This window comes from Urocampus carinirostris, chromosome 10, assembly GCF_059441175.1.
Source record: "Urocampus carinirostris isolate Australia breed hairy pipefish chromosome 10, RoL_Ucar_1.0, whole genome shotgun sequence".
Classification (NCBI taxonomy): Eukaryota; Metazoa; Chordata; class Actinopteri; order Syngnathiformes; family Syngnathidae; genus Urocampus; species Urocampus carinirostris.
In genome coordinates, this window is record NC_142358.1 from 20,132,588 (window position 1) to 20,160,340 (window position 27,753).

The following is a 27,753-nucleotide window of genomic DNA, read 5'->3' on the forward strand; positions in this document are numbered from 1 at the left end:
CTCAGACAACCCCCCCCAAAATTTTTTACTAGAAAATCGCAATGATTGAGCACTAGTGAGCTATTTTCGGAACAAGTCCGTGGGCACCTCAACTGCCCTGGTGCCCAGAGGCACCATGTTGGAGACCCCTGTCCTACATCCTCTGTAACTCATGTGATTCAAATCATTAGGATTTGCTAACAAGCTGATAATTTGTATCACCTGAGTCGAAGAAGCCAAACCTCCAAAATCACGCAAGACGAGTGCCCCCTAGAGGACCGGAGTGCCCACTTCTGTCAAAAGCTTTTGTAATGTATTTGTAGACAGAAATGTATTTCAATGTATTATGCGAATAGAAAATAATCAAAGATGTTTCTGTATCATAGGGCAGAAGATGTTGAGTTGAGCTATAAGTAGCTAATTTTTTTCCCCTGCAGTATTGAAACAAAAGTGGTATTATTTTTGTATTTTAGAGGTACGTTTACTTGAAATTTTCCTTGGGAATGTTGAGAAAGGGGCTATTATCACAAAGCAGGAAAATACTTTGTCAGAGAGTGAAGGCTGACTTGCATATACATATGGATACAATATCTCACCACTGCTGCTTCAACACCAGGGTGGGCAAACTACAGTCCGCAGGCCACATGCGGCCCGTCAAGATTTTCTTTCCGGCTTGCCAAACGAGAATGGCCAATAGTAAATAAAGTAGTACTGATACAAAATGGGTTTTTTTTGGGCCAACTTCCACATGCTCTGTTTGTGTGTCTACAACAAAGACTACTACGAAAGTACTACAAAATTACCGCAAAACTAAATATCCAGTCTAGTGCTTAAAACAGGGACCTAGTGTTTTATTTTGAAATTATTAGAGTAACAGAAATACCGCAAAAATACTCGGCGGTTGGATGCAACGGGAATCAAACCCGGATCGCAGCGGTTTCTAACTACTAGACCACTAGTGACCTACGAAAGGCAGTAGAGTTCATGTTTTTATCACATTAGTTTTAGTCCTGGTGTCAAATGTAATCATTTTCACATGTGAAATGTGCAATGAAATTACCATTCGCTCTATGTCATTGATACCACAGGTGATCCAGTGGTTAGAGATTGGTACTTTTGCCGCCTTGATCTAGGTTCAAACCCATCACATCAAGTGTTTAGCGATAAAACTGTAAAACCTGTGTTTAACGCACACCCAAACTTCGTGTTTTCTTTAGGTAAAAAGAAAAAGCGCAGTATACACAAATAATATTCACTTAACTCATGGTCGCCGCCTACACCATTTTGAATAAATGTTTACAATTGCACATCTGTACATATATTTTCTGAGAATTTTAAATGTAAAACAAGGTCTCCACCCCATCCCATTAAAGACTTGAGGTCTGTACATACTGTATACTGTACAGGTTATTGTACTTGATTAATTAAGTTTTGCTTCAAGGCATCACATGTGTAAGGTTAGTTGAGCAATATACGGTGTTGGGACCAATGTATTACAAAGGAATGTGTTCTTGGAACACAATCACGTGTTACTGTAGCACGTTAATAAAATGGTGTAATGACTGACGTTAGATCTGGGTGCGTTACTCTACTTTTTAAAGCAGTCCGTGTTACAGAATCCGTCATTAGCCAATTGTTCCTCTTTGTCTAACGATGTCACTTAGAATTTCAAAATTACCAGCAACAGTTAATAGATAGATTGATAGATACTTTATTCATCCCCGCAGGGAAATCCACATTTCCAGCAGCATCCCTTCGCTGAGAACAATACAATAATAAAGCAAAAGGAATACAATATACAAATACCCAATGTGACGTGCTAATACCCCCTGTAGTGTGTTGTATAGAGTATCTAGATAGTGCTACACAGAATACCCACTGCAATAAAAGTACGGTAATATGCAATGTAGGGGGTGTGGTTTAATGTGGGCCTTTACTCCGCCGGGTGGAGGTAAAGAGCCTCATGCCATGAGGAAGAAAAGATCTCCAGTCTGTCCGTGGTACAAGGCAGTGACAGCAGTCTGTCGCTGAAGCTGCTCTTCTGTCTGGATATAATGCTGTGTAGTGGATGTGATGAATTGTCCATGATTGACCGCAGCTTTTTCAGTGCCCGTCTCTCAGCTACTGTTGTCAGGCTGTCCAGCTCTGTGCCCACAACAGAGCTCGCCTTTCTCGCCAGTTTATTGAGACGAGAGGCATCCTTCTTCATGACCCTGCTTCCCCAACACGCTGCCGCATAGAAGAGAGCGCTTGCCACAACTGTCTCATAGAATAATTCCAGGAGCTTTTTGCAGATGTTGAAGGAGGCCAGCCTTCTGAGGAAGTAAAGTCGGCTTTGACCTTTCCTACATAGAGCTTCTGTGTTGGCAGTCCAGTCCAGTTTGTTGTCCAGCTGCACACCCAGGTATTTGTAGATCTGGACAAATTCTACACCTTCTCCTTTGATGGTTACAGGAACCGGGTGAGTTTTAGTTCTCCTGAAGTCCACCACCATCTCCCTGGTCTTGGTGGTGTCAGGTGCAGGTGGTTTGCGTCGCTCCATTGGACAAAGTCCTGAATCAGTTTCCTGTACTACTCCTCCTGCCCACTTCTGATACATCCCACGATCGCAGTGTCATCAGCAAACTTTTGCACGTGGCAGGACTCAGAGTTGTACTGAAAGTCCGATGTATACAGAGTGAATAGGAACGGAGAGAGCACGGTCCCCTGCGGAGATCCTGTGCTGCTAACAACGGTGTCCGATGTACAGCCCCCCTGTTTCACATACTGGGGTCTGCCTGTCAGGTAGTCCGTAATCCATTCTACAAGGTGTGAGCTAACTCCCATCTCTGTCAGTTTCCTACTCAGTAGCAGAGGCTGTATGGTATTGAAGGCACTGGAGAAGTCCAAAAATGTCATCCTCACAATGACAATAGACATAGTAAGACCAAATACAGTTATGGTAACGCTGTCTCAAAGCATGAGGGACCCTGGATTTTTCATCTTCTGGATCCATCCATCGATCTTCAGTAGGGTCGCGGGGGTGCTGGAGCCCACCCCAGCCATCTTCAGGCAGTGGGCAGGGGACACCAGTTGCAGGGCATATAGAGACAGACAACTCAGTCATTCATTCACACCTCGGGGCAATTTGCACCGGCCAATTAACGTGCCATGCATGTTTTTGGAATGTGGGAGGAAACCGGATTGCCCAGAGGAAACCCATGCAGGCACAGGGAGGACATGCAAACTCCACACAGGAGGCTGTGGTGGCTGGACTTGAAACCTGAACCGCCACACCGTGGGGCTGCGCTAAACACCCAGCCGCTGTGCCTCGTCTTGTGGATATTGTATCTATATACTCGCATCCAAGCCGTGTTAAAAACTATAACATAAAATACTGAAATCATGGGGTCAGTTTATATGCGCATATTTGGTTGTGTGTCACCAGTAGCAAATATTTGGAAGCGCATGGGAAAGGTGCTTATACACGAACAATAAACCAACGGGAACTAAATGGGGCAGACATGAGCACAGAATTTACGGTAAATGGTAAATAGTCTCCATTTATATATCGCTTTTCAAGTCAATAAAGACCTCCCAAAGTGCTTTACAATGTGCTTCACACTTACCCATTCACACACACACTCACACACCAATAGGGAGTCAACCATGCAAGGTGCCTACCTGCTTATTGGGGGTATTAGGGATTCAGTGTCTTGCCCAAGGACACTTTGACAAATAACACGTAGGAGCCGAAAATCGAACCTGCGACCTCTTGATCCCAAGACGAGTAAAAGGTAAGTGTGCTGAATTTTGGTCTTTTTATTTGTAAAACTATTTTGCCAATACATACGGTCCAGGAGGGAAAAAATGGTCTTGGACAATATCTTTGAGTGGTTAGAAGCCTAGAGAACAAATGGATATGGAGTGTCTCGCTAAAGTGTCTTGTTTGTAATCTTCAAGATTGCACAAGCCAAGGCTTTACTTATTATGTGGCTATTTTAAAGCAGTTTTAGGGGGTTGGCTTTAACGAGGGTATATACGGTAATTTGTAACTAGAAAGTTACTTTCAGAAAATCAATAATCTGAGGAGTAATGGAATTACTTTTTAAATGGAGAAACTAGTAACCGTAAACAATGGTTTTCATTACCACGCTCTCAAAACCAGCAGCAAGTGAGTGTGCCTAATTCGACAGCCTCAAAATCTCATAAAATGAATCATTAAAAGCGCTCTCTGGTGGTCAAAGAACGTCACCGCTTTGAGAAGTTTGGCTACAACCAGTCCATCTCAGTTCTTTGGCCCACTGGCCCACTCTGGTGACACGTACTTTTACGGGGTCGAACCTCCAAAAGTGGCGCTCCCTGAAAAAGTAAAGCCGTCCGTCTGAACGGCTTAGCGCCCCGTTGGTGCCCTCTGGCACACCGGACCAGTCTTTGAGCTTACGGGGGTAGTAGGGTTCTCGGCTCAAGGTTTGCAGGTTGAGAACAAAATAGCGAGGGCCTTTAATCAGAACCATGTGACCCAGTGGGGCGTAAAAGTAGGCGGTGTCCGGGTGGCGAGGCAAAGCCTCATCGGTGCCCTGCCAGGGGAAGCCCTTGTCAAGCACTTGGCCTGTATAGCGCCACATACGCTTTCCTGGAGGTAAGATAAGAATTTGATCCAAGAGTAGGCCCAAAGTCCTGCCGACTATACAGTGGCTCCTCTACATATGAGATTCATTGGTCCCTGGATTGAGCTTTTAATTTAGAACAAAATTTCCCCATAAGAGATAACTGAAAACCAATCAACATATTTTCTAAATATATAAGGCGCACTAGACGAAAAGACACATGGACAGTAAGACCTACGACCGTACAGTAGATACTGTATAACCATTGCACATTTTATAAACTTTTTGCACTATTTTAGCGTCGCTAACCATATCGCGAATCGAACCCGGGTCGCCTCAATGAGAACGCTGAAACTAGCCACTAGTCATCTAGTGGTACAGATGACATATGAAAAGGCATTCGATTTGATCTCATTATCACACTAATTTTACAGTGTCAGAAACAAATGTTAGAGAATGGAGGAAACAGATAGTTGTCCTGAAAGATATAAACACAAAAAAAGCACGACAACAGAAACAACTCTGGTGTATTTGATGATGAATCAAACTTTGCGTTTATTTATATCTTGTAGGACGACTATCCATTTTCTCCATTCTCTAACATTCATTTTTGTCACCATAAGTAGAAATAGTATAATAATGACATTAAATCTAATGCCTTTGCATGTGTCCAGTGGTTAAGTGTTAACAAACTCAACCTGGGTTTGATTACCGTTACATAGAATATTTTGTAATTGTGTTCAGTGACGTTATTCAATTGTTCAACCATTGCACAAGTAGTACAATGTGAAACTCCGTGGAGTAATGCACATGTATAAATACTGTTATCTTATTCATCATATTCTGTGATATATATAAGGGTCATTAGGCGCACTATCAAATTTCTGGCTAATTTGGGGTTTTTAGGTGAGCCTTACAGTCCGGAAAATACAGTTAACTATTTTCAGCTGCCCAAAATCATACTAGGTAATCCTAAATAGCTGTATATCTTCCTGATAACAAAAACACATTTAAATGGTAAATTAACTTAAAAATAGAGTAATGAGATCAATAAGAGGATGTTAACAAAATGCTAGTTTTTTATGAGCTCTTACCACGGAGGAAGTCGACAGTTGCTAACTTTGAGTCCTCAATGTCCGTGGCTTCTCTGGACAATACATTAGCAGCGATTTTACTTTGTAATCACCACAAGCATCAGCACACAATGCGAAGGTTAGACCAGGCGTGTCAATTTTATTTTAGTTCGGTGGCCAAATGTAGAAAAATTCTCGCAGGGGCCGGACGAGTTAATTAATGGGATAAGATGTGTGCATTAAATTATGATTCAGTAATTTACGATTTAAAGCTAAGGCTTCTTGAAATATCTGCAAAGAAACCCAGGTCTATTTTTTTTTTTTAATTTTACTTAGTAAAATAACATCGAAAAGGATTCCCTACATTTTCTATGGTTGATTATGTTGGTCAGCGGATACAGATACAGTAGGTGCTTTGCGAAGAATTGCCTGCTTTGGCGACATCCAGTGGACATGGTTAAACCTCAAGCTATTGTTTGACGCAAAGCAGCTCATTTTTCTTTCGTGCTTCTCTCAGAATTGCCTCATGGTCTACATTAAATGATGTGGCGAGCCACATTTGACCTTTGGCCATGAGTTTGCCACTTGTGCGATCTTTTATGGGCTTGTGGCCCGGCAGCTTTTTCTCCTCAACGGTAAATACCGTCCTGCGTGGGATTTTTATTTTTTCTTATTTTATTTATTTTTCTTTTCTTATTTTTAAAGGCCAATCTTCACGCAGGTAATCACTTGCTGTGGGATATAACCTTCTTCAGAAGTGAGTGAAGTGAACGTCAACTCTTTTGCGGCTTTGGTATCTGCACTTGCTGCTTCCTTACATGCCAGGCTACAGAACAGATGCTGGTTGGAGGTAAAATCGGGCCTAAATAAAACCAGCCTGACCCGGCGGGTATTAAAGCATGACCCAGTCCAAGCCCGAAAAAATTGATCTAAGAGACTGAGCCCTAAGCACACCTAAACTTTCATATTTAATTTGTGAGGACTCGTAGGGCTGTGCTGCCCAAGAGGGGGACAGAATCCATCGCACGGATCCTCCACAGGGGAAAAAGAAATAAAGAACAACGACAGGTGGATTATTTTTTTTAAAAGGGTCAGCGAGAGAGAAACCTGGCCTGAACCAGAGCATAATGATTGACATTTTAGTTTAAACCCGACCTGAAATTCAAGTCTGGCTCGGGCTTAAGATTTTACCTTTAATGGCAGTCTATTTCAAATACTCGACCCTCTAGCGGTAGCGCCTAGAAATTCTCCTTACTTGGATTTTCTCTCGTTTGTCAGCAAGATTTTAGCTAAAAAGACATCGCATCTCGAATTTTTCGTAATTAGAGTCGCTTCTATGTAGAGGCACCACTGTATCATAAAATAAAACAAGAGTACCTTTAAAAAAGTACCACTTGGCGTCCAGGGGCGAGAAGGCGGCCGCCTCGATGGCCATCGGGAGCTCTGCCCAACGGCGACGGAGTGGTAGCGGGCCGCTAACACGTCCCTCGGCTGAAACGTTCCAGTACACGCTGCCCCGGAACACCAGCACCGTTCCGTTCGGGTCTGAAATGGACACAAAAATGCCCACTCTCAGCAGAAAAATACAAACTAAAAGGCTCAATTCAATGACATATTACTTCTTAAAAGCCATGTTGTGAATTATTTAGGGCCTGCTAGTGGTAAAAAACATGATTCATTTAAAAAAAACGAAATGTTAGTCATTGGTCCATCTAAATGCCGTGACTTATTCTCAAAAACCACTGTGAACATTGACAAATGTCACATCACACAGAGTGATTCAGTTAAAAATTTAGGTGTCATATTTGACCCTGTCCTTTGAAATGCATGTAAAGAAAATTACTAGAACCGCTTTCTTCCATCTTCGTAACATTGCTAAAAGCCGTTCAATACTGTCTCAGTCTGATGCGGAAATTATAATTCATGCATTTGTTACCTCCCGTCTCGATTACTGTAATGCACTACTCTCTGGTCTCCCAAAGTCTAGAATCAAGTCTCTTCAGCTGGTACAAAATGCCGCAGCGAGGCTTTTAACTAGGACAAAAAAGTACGATCACATAACACCGATTTTGGCTAACCTGCATTGGCTCCCAGTTAGCCATAGATGTGACTTCAAGGTTCTCTTAGTATTGTACAAAATCATACATGGACTTGCTCCCTCTTATCTTTCAGATTTGATTTGCCCCTATGTCCCGGTCCGAAGCCTACGATCTGAGAGTGCCGGTCTTCTGGTGATCCCAAGAGCAAAGAAGTCTTCTGCTGGTTCGAGAGCGTTCTCCATCCGGGCTTTGGTGCTGTGGAATGCTCTTCCTCCTGAGATCCGATCTGCAACCTCAGTGGAAATGTTTAAATCTAAACTTAAAACTCACTTCTACTCCATAGCATATGAATAACCCACTCTTCTCGTCGGCTGAAAAATAGTCTGTGTAATATAGTGTAATAATCTGTGAAGCCCTTTGAGACTCTTCGTGATTTAGGGCTATACAAATAAAAATGACTTGACTTGACTTGACTTTTAAATACTTGTAAGTTGTGACATCTGACCTAATCTAAAATATCAAGAAGCTCTAGAACAGGGATAGGCAGATGTTTTTAGGCCTGGAGACCAATCCAAGGTTTTCATTTATGAAAAAATATAAACGCAAACATCTACATGGTATATTTCTTTATAAATGTTTTTAAAGATATTAGTTTTATCAAATTGGTTTATAAACCCCAACCCCTAACTCTAACCCTAACGCTGACCATTGAAGCAAGATGATATATTAGGTTCCTGTTTTAAGCACTTAAGTTGATATTTAGTTTTGTAGTATTACAGTAGTTGTATTTTTTAGTATTTTTGTAGCATTTCTGTAGTAATTTTGTAGTTTTATTTTTGTAGTATTTCTTCAAAATGTTTGTATTACTTCTGTAGTAGTTTTCGACACACACAAAGGGAAAACATTATTTTATTAGTAGAACTTTATTTACCATCATATGGCTGTATTAAATTATGATTTAATGTGTAATAATCAGATTAAAACTAATGCCTTTGCATGAGTTATCTGTATCACTGGTGGTCCAGTGGTTAAGTGATCATTTTTGTTTTGGCAGGCCGGATGAAAAAGCCTGGGGGACCGCATGTGGCTCGCAGGGCGTTGTTTGCTCTAGATAGAAGAGCAATTGTGCTGCTATGGGAACCCCTCAAAAACAGATGAAAGTGTTGGCATAAAATAAGAAAAATTGTGTATTTTATGTCACTTCGAGTCTACGTAGTTTGTATTCTTCCTTGTGTTTCGTAGCACTCGTTTTCAGTTGCACTTCACTGGGGTTCACAGACCTTTTTGAAGCGAATGCGTAGGGGCTACTTTTCTATTACCTATTGATATGCTTCTAAAAATAACCTATAGTACTATGTCATTACCATAATTATAAGAGGTATGGATAAAATAGGCTTAGTCTACCTCTAAAACATCGGCCTTGCATAATAACACTGGTTTACATAGATCAATAATAGGTCCATATTAAAAAGAACTTCCGCATCGCAAGAGAAACGGACGCTTTTCACATTCTCACTTTATTGCGGCCTCCCCGGCTACATGATCTCGTCCAAAATATCCACCTGAATGATCTTTAAATCTACAGTCTTAAAATCAAACCACATACATACATGCAAGTCACGAATGCTTATAATGAAATTTCTGATACAAACACAGTAACAGTGGCCGAACAAGTCATATCTCAACTCCAAGAGCTAGATATAAACATCAACCCAAGGAATGTTGATTACTGCTACCAGATCACTGGAAATAAAAGACCTCCAGCTGTCCTGCTTCGTCTAACCAACAGAAATAAAAACAATCCCATACTAAAGCAAGGTCCCAAACTGAGAGGAGAAGCGGTTTACATCAATAAAAACCTGACCAAAAAAATAAAATAAAACAGAAATCCTAATGTCTAAAAACAATCCTATTAAGACATTTCTTTGTGGAGATTTCAATATTTACTTACTAAATCCAAACTATCACACCAACATTGAAAGCTTCATGAATACAATATACACTTTAGGCCTGCAACCACTAATATTGAGGCCTAGTAGAATTAAACACATAGTTGCAACCCTCATAAATTGTATATTTACAAATGTAACAATAAATGAGACAGAGAGTGATTTTGATCTTTACCAATGTTCACGCTTGTTAACAATAAACAAAACACTCCTAAAACAAGAGAAAAAATGTTTATAAAAGATTACAAACCGAACATAACTGCGATTAAAAATGATTTGTTGAAGAAACTGGAGCCAAATTGATGCCACAAATGATGTAGACATAGCATAAAATTATTTAATAGAAAATAATCATTACATGGCCAACCTTCACAAAATGCATCTAAAAAAAAATATTTATACAAATGACATATTAGAGAGGACAGAAGCATCAGAAAAAAGTTACCCTTTGCACACACGTGACAACACCATGACGGACGGTAGTAACACGTTGTAAACAGCAGACAACAACAACAAAAACGCTATTCAATTCAACGCTGTTGGCAATAACTAGTCAAACAAATATTGTCCAGCTGTAGGATGAGGTGGCTTACCATGTCGGAAAGCACAAAGGGCAGTATTTAAGGAAACTGAGGATAGCATTAGAAATGCTAGCTAACAAGCCATGCAGTGTTCCTCCTGACAAATGAACACATCTAAACAAATTGTCTAGACTGCCTGACACCCTGACGGTCACAGGGCACACTGAGACATACAACTCACTCGTTCATTCACACCTAGGGACAATTTGGACCCGCCAATTAATGTATTTGGGCCTATTATTCAAAGCAATGTTTTCTTTACTGAATAAAGGTTTTGTTGTACCACTAAGAGGCACTAAAATTACACACTGTACCTTTAAGACTAACCTGCAGTGATGGCGTCAAACACCCCAGACCGGCAGTAAAGAGGCAGGCTGTCGTCGTGCTTGGACTCATGAGCGTCCATGAACTCCCACTCCTGCAGCGCCGCATGCAGCGCCTCAGCCTGCAGCCGTACCGGCTGATTGCCGGGCGGCTTACCTGAAAAGGGACAAGGATGTTAAGGCAGTACTATAAAATACAATCGTACTTTCTATTCAAGTTTCCACGTGCGAAAGTTTCAGGTTACGAAGTACCTCAATGGGAAAATATTGCCCCTAGTTATGAGGGCGTTTCAGGATACAAAGTCAAAAAATACAATACAGAACGCGTTGCTTTTAGCCGCTCGCAGGGTTTCCCGTTCGTAAAAAACTGGCTGTCGCTTAAAATCTTTTTGGCAACCCTGTGCGCATGTGTGCTTTCAGCATGCTCTTTGTGTCACCGTCAAAGTTCAGGAACAAGAATGAGGGGGGGTTCCCGCAAGATAGCGGGGAGGAGGACACAGCCATCATTCAAACAGCCCAGATCAATGACACTCTCGCAAAATACCATGAAGTCTCAGATTTTGTAAAAAGAAATCACCTGGAAAAAGCATTCACAAGTCAGACTATTGCTAAGTCTGCCTTGCGCATTTCGGGTGGATTGTCAAAAGCCGGCAAAATCAGACGTCATTGGATCAGTTTTTCAAGAAACACGAGGCAAAAAGGTAAATAAATATTTTTCTTTTTACATTATGTGCCTCTTGTTTTATGTTTATTGGGCGCTACTCTTATTTTGACATGTATTTGTTTCATGTTCTGATGCTCTTATGATTTATTGAAAAAAATATACTGTAGTGTACTTTTGCAGAGCTTGGAATGGATTAGCGCATTTACATTTAAAATGTGTCTCTACATAAAAAAAGTTTCACGTTACAGAGCTACTCCCGAACAATTTAAATACATAAGTCAAGGTACCACTGCACTACGAATCTCAGAGTTAAATATGGTACTCTTAAATGCCACCACAAAAAAGTTTTCAAAATCTGACAATTCTCCATCTATAAAGCACCAGTGTGATCGAAAAGCATGTGTATTACATAGAACAAGGGCAGTGTGCGTCTTTTGCACTACACATTTTCTTTTGGCAATGTATGGTCAGAAAAAAAAGTGAGTCTTATAATTTTTTTTGAATGTAAGTGAGAGGAAAATTTGTGCTTTGACGTGAGACCTTGTCTGTTGTGCCCCGGAAAATTGTCTATTTTCAAACATTACGTTCCTTATTTTACAAGAAAAAGCTGTTAGAAAAATCACATAACAAAAGATAAGTTTGAAATAATACAAATACAAAAAGAATACAACACAATAGCTTACTTTATTTGTTGTTGCACTGAAAGGTAAATATTTTTACTCTATATTTTGCTTTTTTTCCAGGGATTCTGAGTTGCTCGATTTTAAAGTTGCTTGGTAGAAACAACCTGAAAGTTAGAATTAGGCAGGCTTAAAGTTCACTCTAGATTGCTACTATAATATGGAAATATGATATATCTTTTTAAATGAAGTGAATGTAAATGGTCTGCATTTATATAGCGCTTTTCAAGTCAACAAAGACCTCCCAAAGCACTTTACAATTTGCTTCACATTTTTTCCCTTTCTTACACACTAACCGATAGCAGCATCAGTCATGCAAGGCAACGAACTACCTACTACCGGGGGCATTAGTTTTGTGCATAATGTTTTTTATTATTGATATCCATTTTATCTATCCATCTACCCTGGTCATATCCCTCGAGAAGGGGGGGACCGACAGCAAGACAAACACATACGCAAAAACAAAGAAAATTTTAAAAAAGGGGAAAAGTGGCAAAAAACACACATAATTTTTTGGGGGGGACCATGGCCAACCCAAATGCCCAAACATCCAAACAAGTTAAGCACCTCGGCACCCAAGGTGGTCATGCTTTCGTCCCTCCGGATGAAACGGGACACAAGAAAGCAGACATGTCACTCGGGTCAGGGTGACACAACACACTCTTCTGTTCAACAGCAGGGCCCGACAGCTTTCACTGGTTTACCCCTGCCGCATCATTAGGGTGCCCTGCCCATCCCTTAGAACGTGTCCAAACATCCCACTATCCTTTCATAACACCTCTCCACTCATTCCTTTCACCAACAATAGCTCTAGCTTCCACTATATTTCGACCTCTTTCGTGCAGTGCACTTATAACACCATCCATCCACGTCAATCGCAGCCTTCCTCTTGGTCTCTTTTGATTTACCTCTGCTCTGTAGATCCTCTTCAACATTATTGATATCACTAAAAGAAAATCTGAGGAGCCGTTAAGTAGCCGAAAAACCCAGGTTTTTTCAGAGAGCTGAGCTGAAAAGCCGGTTCTTGGAAAAGAGGCGGAATTCCTGTCACTAGTCTGATGCACCTGTCTTCTTGAATGCAACCAGTAGGGGGCCAGTGATGCCTCTCATGACAACGCCATATCGTGCAGCTGGCGTTTCGGCGGTATTTTCAAGCAGATTTGTTTTATTTTTCTACATTTAATGCGTGTTCTAACTAGTCAGATTGCAGGAAAACACAAAAATGGCAACAATTTCAAGTATTTCCAAGCACTTCACCCAAATTCAAGCCTTTTCCAAACTTTGAAAACAACATTAAGATTCAGGTATTTTAATGAATTTCCAGCACCCGTACGAGTCCTGTGTAAATATGTTGGTCAATAGCTTTGTATAAGCCCATCTTAGAATACATCTGTTCTCGTATTTTAGTATAACTCGCCCTCCAAACAGACTCTGACGCAAAGGCACTTTAACCTACCTGAGAAGGTCTGGAAACATTTACACAAGTCTGATTCTGATTTAGCGCCAAGACGTGTGTTCAAGTGCAAACATGTTGCAGTAGCAACAAACTCAAGGAAACAAATACTTTCGAATCCAAATTAGATTTATTGTGTTTGTATCCAATAAATAAGTGGAGCAGCAGTGTTGCTTTTATTTGTGTGCTCGGCTGTTTATCATCTACTGAAAACATGTTTGAACTTTGTGTTTGGGTCCGCTTCATAACAATAGTTACTGTAAACGCTGTTGCTTAAAAGTCCAAACATGACGCTGAAGTATTCGGGATGACGTCGGGGAGGGGCATTCATCCCGCACCGTTAAAAGTCCAGTTTTGCAAAGGAGTCGAAGAATCTTTCCGCATAACTATTTATTGTCCCACTGTTGTTTTACATAGAGTTCTACATTTGTAATTTGTCCGTTTAATAGAATAAGAACAACAAATACTTAAATTGAGTAATTTAGGCCAGTCTTACCATACAGCTGCTGCACGGCCAGGACATCGTCCCAGCTCATAAGCAGACTGCGGCCCAGCTTCCTGTAGTACGGCGACATGAGAGCGTGGCGCACAGGCGAGTGCTCCAAGCCCAGCGTGTGTCCAATCTCGTGCGCCATCACCATGAACAGATTGTGACCCTTATGTCCGTTGAGGGTCCACCGCTCCGCCTTATCGAAGTGGGCCTCTCCCCGGCGGGGGAAAAAGGCGTGAGCCAGAGTGCCCCCTAAAACCCAAAGACACCGCACAGGTTGGATTTTCCAAAAAACAGGCTTTGGTCCCAGACCTGGCCCATCAAAGGCGTTGCCGGTGCCGTCATTGTGGTCGCCCCTGTAAAAGGCCAGCCGGATGTCGGCGGGTCCTTCCGGGGCCTCCCGAAAAGCCAGACCCGACACGTTGCTCCACAACTGGAAAGCGGCGCTCACCGCCAGCCGCACCGAGGCCGGAGAAAGGTGGCTGGGCCAGTTCACCATCTGGTAGTCCAACTGGTGCTTGGACCACTTGTCGGCTGCAGACAAAACATATCAATGCCAAAAATGAAGCCAGTATTTGCTGCCTTCGGGAAGGTGCTTCAGGTGTATAGAGTCGATAACAAAAAGAATGAGTAACATCCTTTTCCCAAGAGCAACAGTATTACCACACTGAACTCCTATAGTTTCCATAAACACAATAAATAATTTTGTTTTGTTTAACGTTTTTATCCTCTTGTAGAGATTAACCTTTTTAGTTTGTTTTACTTGCATTAAAAATACAAGACCTCCAGTTTCATTATACTTGTATAACGATAATAAAGGCCATTCATTCATTTATTCATTCATTCATTAGCAAGCTATTACTACTTGTGCAAAAAATTCAAATAGTTAATTTAGGTTTAATATCTAGGAAGATGGGTATGGATTTAACCGCTAGGTGGCTACTTGATACCATTGCCAATTAGTGTATTACAATGACAGATTACTGTAAATTCTGGTGAATAATTAATCTTTCTTTAAATTTAAGTTTTATCAAGAGAGCAGATTTGGCGTCTTTGCTGAATTTTGTCTTAAAATACATGGTATGGCTCGCGCCAAAAAAAATACAAAAATAAAATAGTATTTTGCTGTAATGACTTTTTGGGTCAAAAGGTTTCCAATCCCTGCTCTAGGAACAATAACATGTGAATGCAATTTGGTCCACTACCATAACCGCCAATGACAACAACACAAAAAGACACATCTGTGTTACAATCTGGGACTATTCTCATCAGTATGGTTGCCCTGGCGCTATTGGCTAGAAATATAGGGCTCACATTTTACACTACACAGCCCTCGTTTTTTTGGGGTGCAGTAGTAAATATGTGCATAGCTTTGTAATGAAAGTGATCCTAAAACACGTGACATAAACAACTCGGGTCAGAACTGAAAAAAAGAAAGAGCCAAAAGCGGCGTCAGGTGTGCGGGGGCACAGCGCCATTGGCATTCTGCAGCTAAAGTCCATGCCGAATTCTCCAAGCTGTTTGCATCAGGTGTGCGCCGGGCTTAAAACATAAGAAATGGACTTGAGTGAGTGAGTCAATTTTTATGGCCGCTTAAGCCTATAGCTTAAAGCCAGGTGTAGCTCATACAGAGACTTAATTGGGTTTTGTTCTTAAATTTGAGCATTCAGCTTTTAATCAGGTGTGCTCTGTAGTCTGGAATGTGTGGTACAACGAGATTTCAGTTGATGGTGTCCTATCTGAATTTCTCAGCTGGCACATGTACATGTGGTCATAAACTTAGCAAACCAAATCGGTTTATAAAAACACAGAAGTGGAGGAAATGGAGCCCCCTCAGCTTTGCTTGCATTTACACAAGTAATGCAACAGTGTACAAACAGGAATACACAACAAGGCAATCTCCGGGCAGAGCAAACACACAAACGCAGCCGGCCATGCAGTGCACATCTCCAACTGGCAGACTCAGCGGCTGCATGGCAGGAAACAATCTTTACATAGGCCGGCAAAATCTACAAACTCTGTGAAACAAGCATGACTTCAAGACTAAAGAATTTCACTCAAGGCTGAGCAGGTTCTGGCGAATGTCAGGCAGGATAGTCATGACGCAGCGTCATAAAGAGTAAGATGACTTCATTCTGTTATTGGCAGGAGTTTTGTCTGTTTTAAATTTACTGAGTTTAAATGTAGATTGAGTTACAGTAATCCCTTGTTTTTCACGGGTGTTGCGTTCCAAAAAGGTATCGTAATAGTCAAAACCTGTACGTATTTATTAATTTATTAAATACTCGATCATACATTAAAACCCGAGAACAAACAATGTATAGGCCTATGCATTTGCTTGAAAAAAAAGTACTGTACTTAATAAAAGTTTTTTTATTTTATCAACAACTTATATACTGTCAAATTATCATTTAAAAAATGATTCGTCTGCATGTTTTCCACTAAGGCAGTAATTATTTCAGGACGCTACATTGTTAGTTCACTTAATACTATGTCGTCATCATGTGGACGTTATGGAAAACTGCATTCACTTTCCTTAAGGCAAGGGTCGGCAACCCAAAATATTGAACGCATATTAGACTAAAGGAAAAAAAAGAAAAAAATGTGTCTGGACCTGGAAAAAAAAGCAAAAGCCTTTTAAGGAAGGAAAAGCCTACTGTACCTATATTCTTTGGAAAAACGTTAGGGAAGTGTCATGTTTTTTCACCTACAGAAACCATATATTTTTCTCAATCATTATTCTCTGAATTTTTTGAACAGGTGCCAGGGAGCCACCAAGGGACACCATAAAGATGCATGTTTAGCTCCAAGTTTAGCGGTCGAGAAGTCCACTTTGTTGGCGATAGAAAGCCTCTTCCTCTGCCTTTCGTTGCTTTTATTGGTCCAGAGGGTTTTGTTGACATGTTGGCTTTAGAGTTAAAAAACTTGAAATTGAAAAATATTTGTGCATACATAATTAAGGTTTGTCAAGCTATTTTACGTATGAGTACAACTCGGACCGCAACATTATTGGCGCTTTGGCAGGCACCGTTGGAAAAGGAGCGGGGAGAGCGTTTAGCCAATCAGAACGTAGAACACCATACACAATGAAAATCTTGAAGCCGCGATAAGTAAATCAGATACAGACAGAGATTACTGTATATGAATGCACACAAAGAGTGGAGGGGGGTAAGTGGTCCATGCCAGCATCCTGGTCCAGTTTGCTCCTAATGGTGCTTCCAACCAACTTCTGCAGGTGAGCCAAAGTCTTATCGTGATGGACGGAACATCACAAGAATAGGAATAAATACATTGTAGAGTTGTTGAGTTCAAAGAAAAAAGAACAAGCAACTAAGTGCAAGAAATTTCAGCAATGGAGATAAGGGCAATTTGTATGATTTGAGTCCAGGAGTATTTTGTTCCACTACTCCCAGTGGATATCTGGGAAACCACACATTACACAACACATTCCTTCACTAGCCTTATGGAAGCAATTGAAACGATGTAGCGGCCATGTTGTTTTCTTGGCCAGTCAAATGACAAGATTACTGGAGTTATTGGTTTAGTAAAAATTGCCAAGATTGTTGTTGCCTAGGAGACCAAGAGACACAAATTTAACTAAGAGGTAAATGTAGTATGTGATATATGGTAAATATTTTTGGCAGTGTTTCAACTTGCTGAAAGATGTCAAGAAATCACAAATATTTGCATCGTAAGGACTGAAAAGCTTCTCATGCACCATATTTGAAGGTAATGGGAGGAGCCGCTACAACTCGCAACAGATTACCAGGTAAGTCAGCTGCCAACATCTCTGTATAAAAACAATTAAGAATTACAAGCAATTTCCTTGACTTATTTTGGGGTGACAAATATACGCTTTTATTACACAGACTGCAATTCAGGTGTCCCAATCCAATATTAAAATTGGATATCGGTCTGATAAAATCTCAGATACTGTTGCTCATGTAAAAGCAGCCTATTCAAGTTTTTGCTCTTCTATCTAGAATGTAGCATGCAGAGACGACATGCATTTAAGTTGTGCTTTATGAAGTAGAGGTCAACCGATATTTGGGAATTTGACAAATATCAGTATCAGCATTTCTATTCATTTGACTGATCGGTTATTAAGTTTCAGATGCAGCCAAGACTCTCTTTCCCTTGCGCCTACACCTCCCCCCCTTCTTCTTTCTTCTCGCTAACTACCTGCACCTTTTGATTGTATAAGCGACCGGTAGCGGGGTCACTGAAGGAAGAACAATAACATTAAAACAGCAGCAAGGCTAACCAGACCTTTGTGTTTCAAGTTCATTTAGGTCATGTTGGTTGCATTGGCCTTTTTTTAAATTATCATTTATTATTTATATTATATTATTTGGAATGCAACCCCACGAAAGACATAAGATTCCTGTAATTGTCAAATTGTCCTAGATTTGCGATAAAAAAAACAAGGCAGAGGATATTCAGTGTGTGTTCTGATGAGGTCTTGGCACCTGCGAAAATGACACCCTCACCACATGTGGTATCACGCTCGCCACACTTATTGAGAACGTGGGTGGTGGAATGTCAGCTCGGTAAATATTAGTTGGTGCACAAGTCACGGTTTGTTTTGCTACTCGCTCAGTAGCAGTGGAAACATTCACATGGGGTTGAAATAAATGTCAGAAATAGGCGTCTGGCTCGAAGTTGTTCAAGTGACATTAGACTTCCATGTCTGACTATTAAAAATTTCATGGACAATAGCGTAAAAAATCGTTCATCAAAAGTTGGACCTTTTGCAAGCACATGCACTACCAAGATTGCATTTGTTCTGTACAAGCAGGCTGCGATCCATCACAAGTCAACATGGCCCTCATGGCCACAGAGCAAAACAGTAAACGAATTGTGGATGTGCCTGCCAGATGAAACATGTCAGGCACTAACATGACGAGGCGGCCGCACACATTAGCCGCCTTTGCATTCCCCAAACATATGCTCCGAATATGACATAGAGGAATGCCGACTTGACACATAGCAAGGCTGCAGCAGACGGGATTACAATTGTTAGCTTTTAGTTGGAGTTTAAGCTTGACTATATACCCTATCATTTTCTATTGAAATACTTCGTTTTTGCTATTACTTTTTTTAACATTTACTTCTCACCCTCAGTGAGGTGTCACCTTGAGGTTTGCATGTCCCAAAGATCCTAGGAGCTCTATTATCTTGGAACTTCAGCCCTAGCCTCAATACAGACAGCTCCTGGGTTTGTAAAGCACAGCTCAAAGACCCGTTATATGTTTAACAAGATTGGTCCACAATTTCCCTTGCAAGGACGTGGGCCTGGAGGTGGGGTCCGGTGAAAAAGGTCTGAGCCTATGTGGTATGTTTCCATAGGCTCACCACCACTTGTGAGAAGAGGCAAAGGGGTCTGATACGCAAACAGTCAGGCAGCAGCCTAAGGAGGGGAGTTTGGAAAACCAAACCTAGACAGCCTATCTCTCAGGATAAATATCTCTTTTCTGGTGGGGAAAGACCCCGTGTGGACGTGTGATGTTGGGAGCTTCTAAATAGATGTAAGCGGACTTGCCTCCACACATGACTTTAGCTCAAGTGCTTGTCCTTTTGATAGGGGTTGGACACTTGTCAGCATTGTAGTTATCCGCGGGGAGAAGCCTGTATTCAACTAAAGGGGGGTTCATATTTGTACTTTGCACCTGGACAACTAGGTTGAAATTTGACAGTTGACTTTAATGTCTTTTCATCAGGCTTGAGGCCGCATGTTTTGGACACTCGACTAAGGAGAGGCGGAGCTGTCAACTCATCACCACATGGTGATGAGTTGACTCAGATGCTAGGGGAAGATACAAGTCCAACCTAGCAGACCCAAATGTGTTCTGAAGGTCTGTTGAAAAAAATCTATCACACTTGTGGCCATCCCAACCCTAGAGAGCTGCATGTCCTGCATGTTTTTGGAGTTTCTGAAAATGTGGACAACTCTGGCGTAAACAATTTGAAATGCTCAAAAAAACTATAAAATATGGGGAATTCGTAAAAGTTGACACGTATTTACAATTGTAACAAGCAACTCATTCGTGATGGCAGTTCCCATTCTTTTTAGAGAACCGGATTTCTCAGCTCAGCTCCCAAACGGCTCTTGAATTTTTGGGGGGCTCTAACCGATATATTAACAATAGTTATGTAACATTATGCATGAAAGTAATGACTATGTGTAAGTACTATATTACGCTAGCCTTTATTTGTTTCATTCTACAATGAAATACAAACTTTTTTTTTATACTTGGCAACTTTAAAGTCAAGTAACAAGCAACACAGAATGCCTGAAAAACCAACTAGACAAAAAACAAAAATTGAAAATATTAACTCTTCATTGCTACAAAAAAACGATTGAATACAAGAACTTTTAACTATATACAATACAATGCTAAACCAATGTAGGCTGAAACCACACAGAATCTCTGAAAAACGTGCAAAAAAATATAAAAGAAAACTGTACAAAAGAAAATTATCACCAGTTTCTTTTGAATATTAGCATTGAGGAACACTCTGCTTTAAACTTGATCCATTGATATACAGTGGGACCTCGCTACTTCGAGGTTCCACGTTCGCGGGTTCAGAGCTTCCCGGGTCTAAAAAATAATAATAATAAAATTAAATTTAAAAATAAATAAATAAAAGTTGTTGTTTTTTTAAGCAGATTCGCAGATTTTCACTTTTCGCGGGTTTAAGCAGATTCGCAGATTTTCACTTTTCGCGGGTGGTTTTGGTCCCCATTAACCGGGTCTAAAAAATAATAAAATAAAATAATAATTAAAAAAAAAATGTATATATATATATATATATATATATATTTTTTTTTTTTTTAATTATTTTTTTTTATTTTTTTTAAAGAATTTTTGAAGGGGCGTCGCTACTTCGCGGATTTTCACTTTTCGCGGGTGGTTTTGGTCCCCATTACCGCGATAACCGAGGGATTACTGTAATCAAAACGAGTCCAAATTGGGATTATTTTCCTGTTTACACTCACGACTTTTCTGACTTGTTCCTATGCTCCATGTGCTGCTCCGCCACAACCCCCTCTGCTCAGCGGAGGAAAATGAGCAAAAATATAAACAAGCCTATTAACAAAAAGCGTATAGGAGGACAAAGGTTGCAAGCGAGCACCATGGCTTTGTAATCTTTTTGATATGCAATATTTCAAAGTTATTTTGATTCATTTTGAGTTTATATATTCATTTAAAAATATTCTTATATTTTTTACTGATATAAGTTAATGAGACACCTTGGCAGGAACAATTAGACCCTGGCTGCCCACCGGGGACTTTCAATGGTATGGGAAACCCTGGATTCCAATCACAAGGATCATCATGAAGCTCTTGCACACTTGGTGGGGGCATGTTAAGCTGTTATTTACAAAGGCCGTGGAGTGCAATCATCACAATTGCTACTAAAAGTGTCCTAAACTGGCAACAGATAACTTGGCATTTTAGGACTCTCCTTAATTGCAATTAATCTCTACCCGGTTATGTTTAACAACGTTAAATTGCACTGACCTTTGCAGCCTCAAATACATTCCTAGCTGTGTTTGAAGCAGAACATTATCACCCAAAAACATGTCTCTTATAAACAAAAGGCATTTAGGAGTCAAGTGCTGCAGGGAAGTGCTTAAAAGCTTGATTGGACTCTGGATGCACTTGAAAACATCAACATAAGCTAGATTTTTTGTTGCTGTTGTTATAAACAGATTGAATTCAAGCGGTATGTAAACATCAGATCTTGAATTACCCTCTTCTCTGTGAAGAGAGCTGGATCCGCCCTTCTAAATGATAGGAGCCCTTGAGGTAAAGCTCACATGCAAACAACCTCCCCACAAGGAAAAAGATGGATCACATTGGAAAACATGCAAACAACACTCAACCTTTTACTACTGAGCGCTTTCTCCTGCCCCAGGGCCGTCTTGCTGCAGGATTTCTTGAGGTGAAGATGACATTGACCCTGTGGGCCCACACCTGCTGGCTGCCCTCATCTGACACGCCACAGCGTGGCTCGGCCATCTGCCTGAGGGTGGCGCTGTCGAGCTGGCCTGTCACGGGCAGGCGAGACAACCGCTGGAACTTCCTGACACGATAGTAAATGTTTGTGGAATTCTGATTTCCTCAGGCACATATATAACATTTTTGAATGGTGGTGATAACACAGTGGACTAATGGTCAGATGTTTTGCCTGACAGTTCTGAAAACAAAGGTTTGGGTAGCAGCTCCTCCCTTCCTGAGTGGAATTTGCATGTTTTAACCATGATTTAAAAAAACATGTATCTACAATAGACAACACACAATTGATGACTAAATTGTCTTAGTGGTTGAACATCAGTTCTGATGAATCTTTCTACATTTTATTTCTCTTTATGCTTTTTCTGCATTTTTTTTTTTGCATTTAAAGCGGATTTTCACTTTGGTGCTTTTTTTAATATATATTTGCGATACCGCCGACATCTAAACAAAGCTTTTCATCAACATACGGGCACTTTGATTTGAAAATATAATTTCATTGCAAGGACACTGAACGTATGCATGAACGATAAATAAACTTTGCAAGGACTTTTCAGCCCCTGATGTTTCTGGTGACGTGATCACATGATTCGAGTCGTCATGGCATCACGGACATGCACGAAACGTCTTCCTTCTCTTCTCCATCAATGACAAAGGGACTTTGTAATCTTTTTAGAAAGAATAAAGATTTGAATCATTACCCTATTTTTTTCTCACCACACTGTGCGTACGCATCATATTGGCCGCCAATACACTGCCATACCGTGTCATGCAGTGGAAACAGGAAACAAAGCAAGGCACCAAGTGTGTTGACAAAGATCTTGTGAAAGCCACTCCTATCAACTAGTGGTGATTTAACATGCTGACATGGTTTCCAGAGGCTTGATACTTGCTGATCAGCAACGCCACAAAGCCTTCATAAATTATTTTTACAAAAAAAAACATATTTTTACATTGCTTCTGAAATTGTATTTATACATTAGGGTATGAACAAGTTCAAAATGAAAATAGAGTGTCTTCCTAGATAATTTCTTTACACTGTTTAAACTTACACTTGACAATTCATTCTTTTTCCTTAAATATGTGTAAGCCAGAAGGTTGTTTCTGACATTCCTCATTGAAGAAGGGTTCAGGGAAGGTTGCAGTTTAGAGGTGATGAGGGTAAGGCTATATAGATCCTAAGGGCTTTTTACAAAGGCAGGCCACTGATTACTATAGGGTAGTAGTTTGCTCTCACCACCACAAATCAACTTGTCACATTACATCATGACTGCGGGGCTATGAGATACAAAACTCACCGGATTGCTGATTGCATCTCAACTGCATTGTGAATGACGTTTCCATGGTGAAGGTAGCCGTATTTTTCCAAAAATACCTAAAAAACATATAGTGCATTAGATTTCGTCTTATTATTTGTTTAATATAGGAATGGCGATTACAGATATGTTTGAAGAGGGAAGGAAATTTTAAATAGAGGGTATACCAGGAAGGAATGTGCAATATAAATCCCTTTGTCTGTCTACACACAAAGACTGATGCCAGAGGGTATTGTTTAATGGTCGGGGACACGTAAAGCCAGCGCACACACAAATACTAAAGCAATAGGCGATGCTTGAATTATAAAAGAGTGGCTTTCTAATATACTGTGTGAAGCAGTGTCTTTCAACCCTTTTTGAACTGTGGAACTTTTTTTATAAAAGATTATTGAGGTACAGTACATTTTCCATCAAAAATGTTTCTCAATTAATTCCCAGCACCAGAGTCAAGATTTTTAAGCGTAAATTGCCATGTTATCAAAATATAAGTTATCAAACAAATTTCCCTGTATTACCTTAAGATAGGAAAATTAGTATCAGTGGGCCGTGCATTTCACATCTAGGTCTTCAGTAGGCTGAATCAATCCAACCCTCAACTATTTCATACCTATAAAATATATACTGCACCTAAAGAAGCTACACAAACAGTATAATAGCATCAATAATAACATCATAATAGGTCAATATTATTTAGGAGTATTTTACTCACTGAATTTTTTTTATTTGTGCTCTAAATCCACTCTCCTTAAGAAAAAAAAGGAGACTTCAATTACCGTTGTACAGATTTCGTGCTATTTACTTCCATCAAGACGTTTTTTTAATTGACCTTAAAGCTGATGCTGAAAAGCTAGCCTGTCTTGTCTACGTCTGGCATAGGTTTTCATTCGATTTAGGGCTGAAGACTTAGTTCGACAGAAGCAGTAGACACAGGGATTTTTTGTATTCACTTTCTTGAAGTGATTCTTCCGTTACCGCCCGCTAGCCATTCATAATTTGTGAAACTGGTGACTTTTACCATAGTCTGCAAGAAGGTGGTGGCCTCACCAACTCGAAATCTGATTGGCTAAACCCAAAGCTTTATCGAACACTTATGTTACGCCTCATGGCCTTCAGACGTCTTTGTGAAGGCTTCCGAGCAGATTACTGACCCTGGCAACAAGTAATGGCTGAAATCTGATTGGGTAAATGCTTAAATATGAAGGCACACATCAGGAAGCAGAGCAACCAGGAGAAAAGCAATGAAAGGTAGGTGACAGACGATTTGGAATCATTCAATAAGTATTCATAGACAAAATATAATCAACATCAAATGAATAAAATATTTCTAGGCCAGCACAGAAGGCCTTGCAAGCCCTGATGGCCCACTGGTTAGTGTTTCCAAACGTCCATTTTCTGCACCCCTTATCCCTAGTAGGGTCACAGGGATGATTAGTGTATAAAAAGTAAAAAATATTAAACTGCTACTGGTATGGATACATGTTACAATTACTCGGATGATCACTGGAACAAACGAAATAAACCAAACAACGCTTTTCTTTTTGGAAAAATACAGTATTGGCAAATTTTCTGTGGCAAACTAGTGAGCCCCTGCAAGCTGTTTGAAAAACAATGGTATAAAGTCTAAATACCCTTGATTAAGTAGAACATTTTTGTGTATATTTTAACATAAACTTGCGCATTAAGTCTCATAAACCTAGTAGGCCCCTACACCAGTGTACACGGAGACTTCTAAGCTGGGATGGACAGTGTTCAGAAGAACTCTACGTTTAAACTGAGTAAAAAATAACTGCTAAACTGTCAAACATGAGATAATTCAAATAAACCCCAGATTTTTTTTTCCTTGCTGGCTTGTTGCTTAATTTTGCCATCCGTACTCTATATCAGAAGTCCGTCATTCTTTTTAAACACTGCACAAAGAACAAATAACTCAGCTTGTGCCGGATGACGATAACCAGTGTTCAACGCTGTTATAAATAACCCCGTTACGTGACACCGCTATTTTTTTTTAGTAACGAGGTGATCAAACAGATTATTTTTCCGCCGTTACAAGACCATCACCGTTACTGACGATCAAAAGCGCTGCTTTACTTTGGCTGCAGAGAACCAACAGTGACGTGACCCCGCAAACCTGACGCCGTTTTTAACAGTACAGTTTTCCGTTCTCCTCGGAGTCATTTACGTCACGTCTTTTCAGATCATGACACCATTCACCCTGCTTCCCACTAATAAACAGCTGGTTCCCTTTGAGATGCTTTTTTTCTATTGCGATTGGTCATTAGCATTTTTGGGGGATTCTGGGTTCCATCCATGCATTATCTGTACCGCTTATCCTCAGTAGGGTCGCGGGAGTGATGGAGCCCATCCCAGCTGTTTTCGGGCCGTTGTTGACTTTAAATTTGTTGAGCCCAAATAGGTTAGAATTGTTTTGTATTGTGTCTTTTTTGTAGATTTACTCTACTATCTACCCTGGTCATATCCCTCGAGAGGGGTGACCAAGAGCAAGACAAACACATACAAAAACAAAGAAAATTTTTAAAAAGGGGAAAAAAGTAGCAAAAAACACACACAAAAATCTTTGGACCATGTCCAACCCAAATGCCCAAACACCCAAACAAGTTAAGCACCTCGGCACCCAAGTCGTCCCTCCAGAGGACACAAGAAAGCAGCCATATCACTCGGGTCAGAGAGACACAACACACTCTTCTGTTCAAAAGCAGGGCCTGACAGCTTTCACTAGTTTACCCCTGCCACATCATACAGGTGCCCTGTTCATCCCTTACACGTCTAAACATCCCACAATTCTTTAACAGCACCTCTCCCCTCATTCCTATCACCAAGAAGAGCCCTAGCTTCCACTATATTTCGACCTCTTTCCAGCAGTGCACTCATAACACCATCCATCCACATCAATCGCAGCCTTCCTCTTGGTCTCCTTCAATTTACTTCTGCTATGTAGATCCTCTTCAACATTCGCTCCTCATCCATCCTCTCTATGTGTCCAAACCAACAGAGTATTCTTTTATCCACACGCTTGCTCAGTTCCACTACTACTCCAGTTCTGTCTCTCAATTTCATTTCTCAATCTATCATTGTATCTTGACACTCCTAACATACTCCTCAAACACTTTATCTCAAATTTAATTTCCTTCTCAAATCTGCATTCAGTTTCCAAGTCTCTGCACTATACAACACAGTCGGCACAATCACACCTTCATACAGTCCCCTCTTAACATCCATACTCATACTTTTGTTGCTCATCACTCTCCTAAATATCTTTATTATATTTCCTTTGTTTATCAGTGTTAATGTGTTTGTATATAAATGTAAAGTTTCTTATTTTTTCTTCTACGTTTTTCCTTTTGTTACGATATATTTCCTTTTGTTTAAATTTTTATCTTTTAAAAAAATTAAAAATAAATTTCTTTTTTAAGTCATTCCGTGCATAATGTTACATAAAAAAATGGTAATATATGGATTAAAGCAAAAAAAAATCTAAATAGAGTTTTGAGACCAAAAAGAGCTGCTGTTCTGCAGAAACGTCCAACCCTGTGGACACGCCCTCCCATCTCTACAAATAAACGCAGTTTTGTATTTGCTCAGGATATTTCAAATTATTTAACATACAACTTCTTTAAACAAAAATGTAAATAGTTACTTTCCCTGGTAACAAGTTAAATTTACTAAAAAGTAACTCAGTTGCTTTTTTTTAAAAAAGAAGGGAATAACTATAATTAATTATTTTTAAAGTAACGTGCCCTACACTGAAGATAACCAAACACGCTATCTGGGGTTTGTTTTCAACAGTCAATGGAGTTTTGTTTTAAATAGTAAAATTTTAACCGAGGGGAAAGAGGAAAAGTTTTTTAAAGTTGAAGTCAACAAATTCATCGTAAACGGAGTGGCTCAAAGGATAAAATAACATTGTCGGTGTCAATCACCATTCTTATTAAAACAATATGGCGCAAACTGTTACAGTCGGTGGAGAGACTCAACAAGGCAAAACATTTTTTTTATTTAAAGTGTGAGCACGTACCTCTGGGTCAAGCACAGAACTACAAGCAGTCCGGGCGCTGATTAGGCAGGTCACAACCAACACCAAGGCGGGCTTCACGCCATTTCCAGACCGGGACTGCTTCATTGTGGAAGAACCACCATTAAGGAGTTCAGCCCATTACAGTTCGAAAGTTGGACTTTCCATTTTGGGAGAAAGACGATGGGGACTTATGCGTTCCATTTCTACTGACGAGGCGTCTCCATCTGATTGATAATGATGTGTCGTTTGCGAAAGAAACGGCTCTACGAGCCGGCTTTTGGTGCGTAAATGACGAGAAACGACTCTTCATGATTAGGGAGCCGACTACATTTGAAACGCGCTATTTCTTTTTCCATTTTTGGTAATCAGTGTTACTTAACAAATGTATATTAAGTTAGAGTTACTCACTACTTCTTTCAAAAAGTAACTGAGTTAGAAACTGAATTACCGTAATTTCCGCACTTTAAGGCGCACCGGGTTATAGGGCGCACCCCCAAAAAATAGTTTTTGGTCCTATATTTTCCATACATAAGGCGCACCGGATTATAAGGCGCTACAATGGG

The 27,753-nt window shown here is 40.3% G+C and overlaps 1 protein-coding gene across 1 annotated transcript; it reads right to left on the minus strand.

Moving 5' to 3' along the window:
- Window positions 1-3,760: 3,760 nt before the first annotated feature.
- Window positions 3,761-27,465, minus strand: mmp28 (matrix metallopeptidase 28). The gene is made up of 8 exons (XM_088345719.1): window positions 27,191-27,465; window positions 23,140-23,216; window positions 21,712-21,911; window positions 14,133-14,354; window positions 13,827-14,072; window positions 10,538-10,690; window positions 7,019-7,186; window positions 3,761-4,594 (listed from the first exon to the last, which is right to left on the minus strand). Exons 1-8 carry the CDS (start codon window positions 27,293-27,295, stop codon window positions 4,200-4,202), a joined length of 1,566 nt encoding a protein of 521 aa, XP_088201845.1. The 5' UTR covers window positions 27,296-27,465; the 3' UTR covers window positions 3,761-4,199.
- Between the last annotated feature and the right edge of the window lie 288 nt (window positions 27,466-27,753).

Coding starts and splice junctions, on each gene's coding strand:
- mmp28 (XM_088345719.1), bottom strand. CDS start 27,295: ATGAAGCAGTCCCGGTCTGGAAATGGCGTGAAGCCCGCCTTGGTGTTG. Junction 14,355..21,711: donor AAAGCGCTCAGTAGTAAAAG/GTTGAGTGTTGT, acceptor TTTTGTCTGCAG/CCGACAAGTGGTCCAAGCAC. Junction 4,595..7,018: donor CAAGTGGTACTTTTTTAAAG/GTACTCTTGTTT, acceptor TCTTACCTCCAG/GAAAGCGTATGTGGCGCTAT.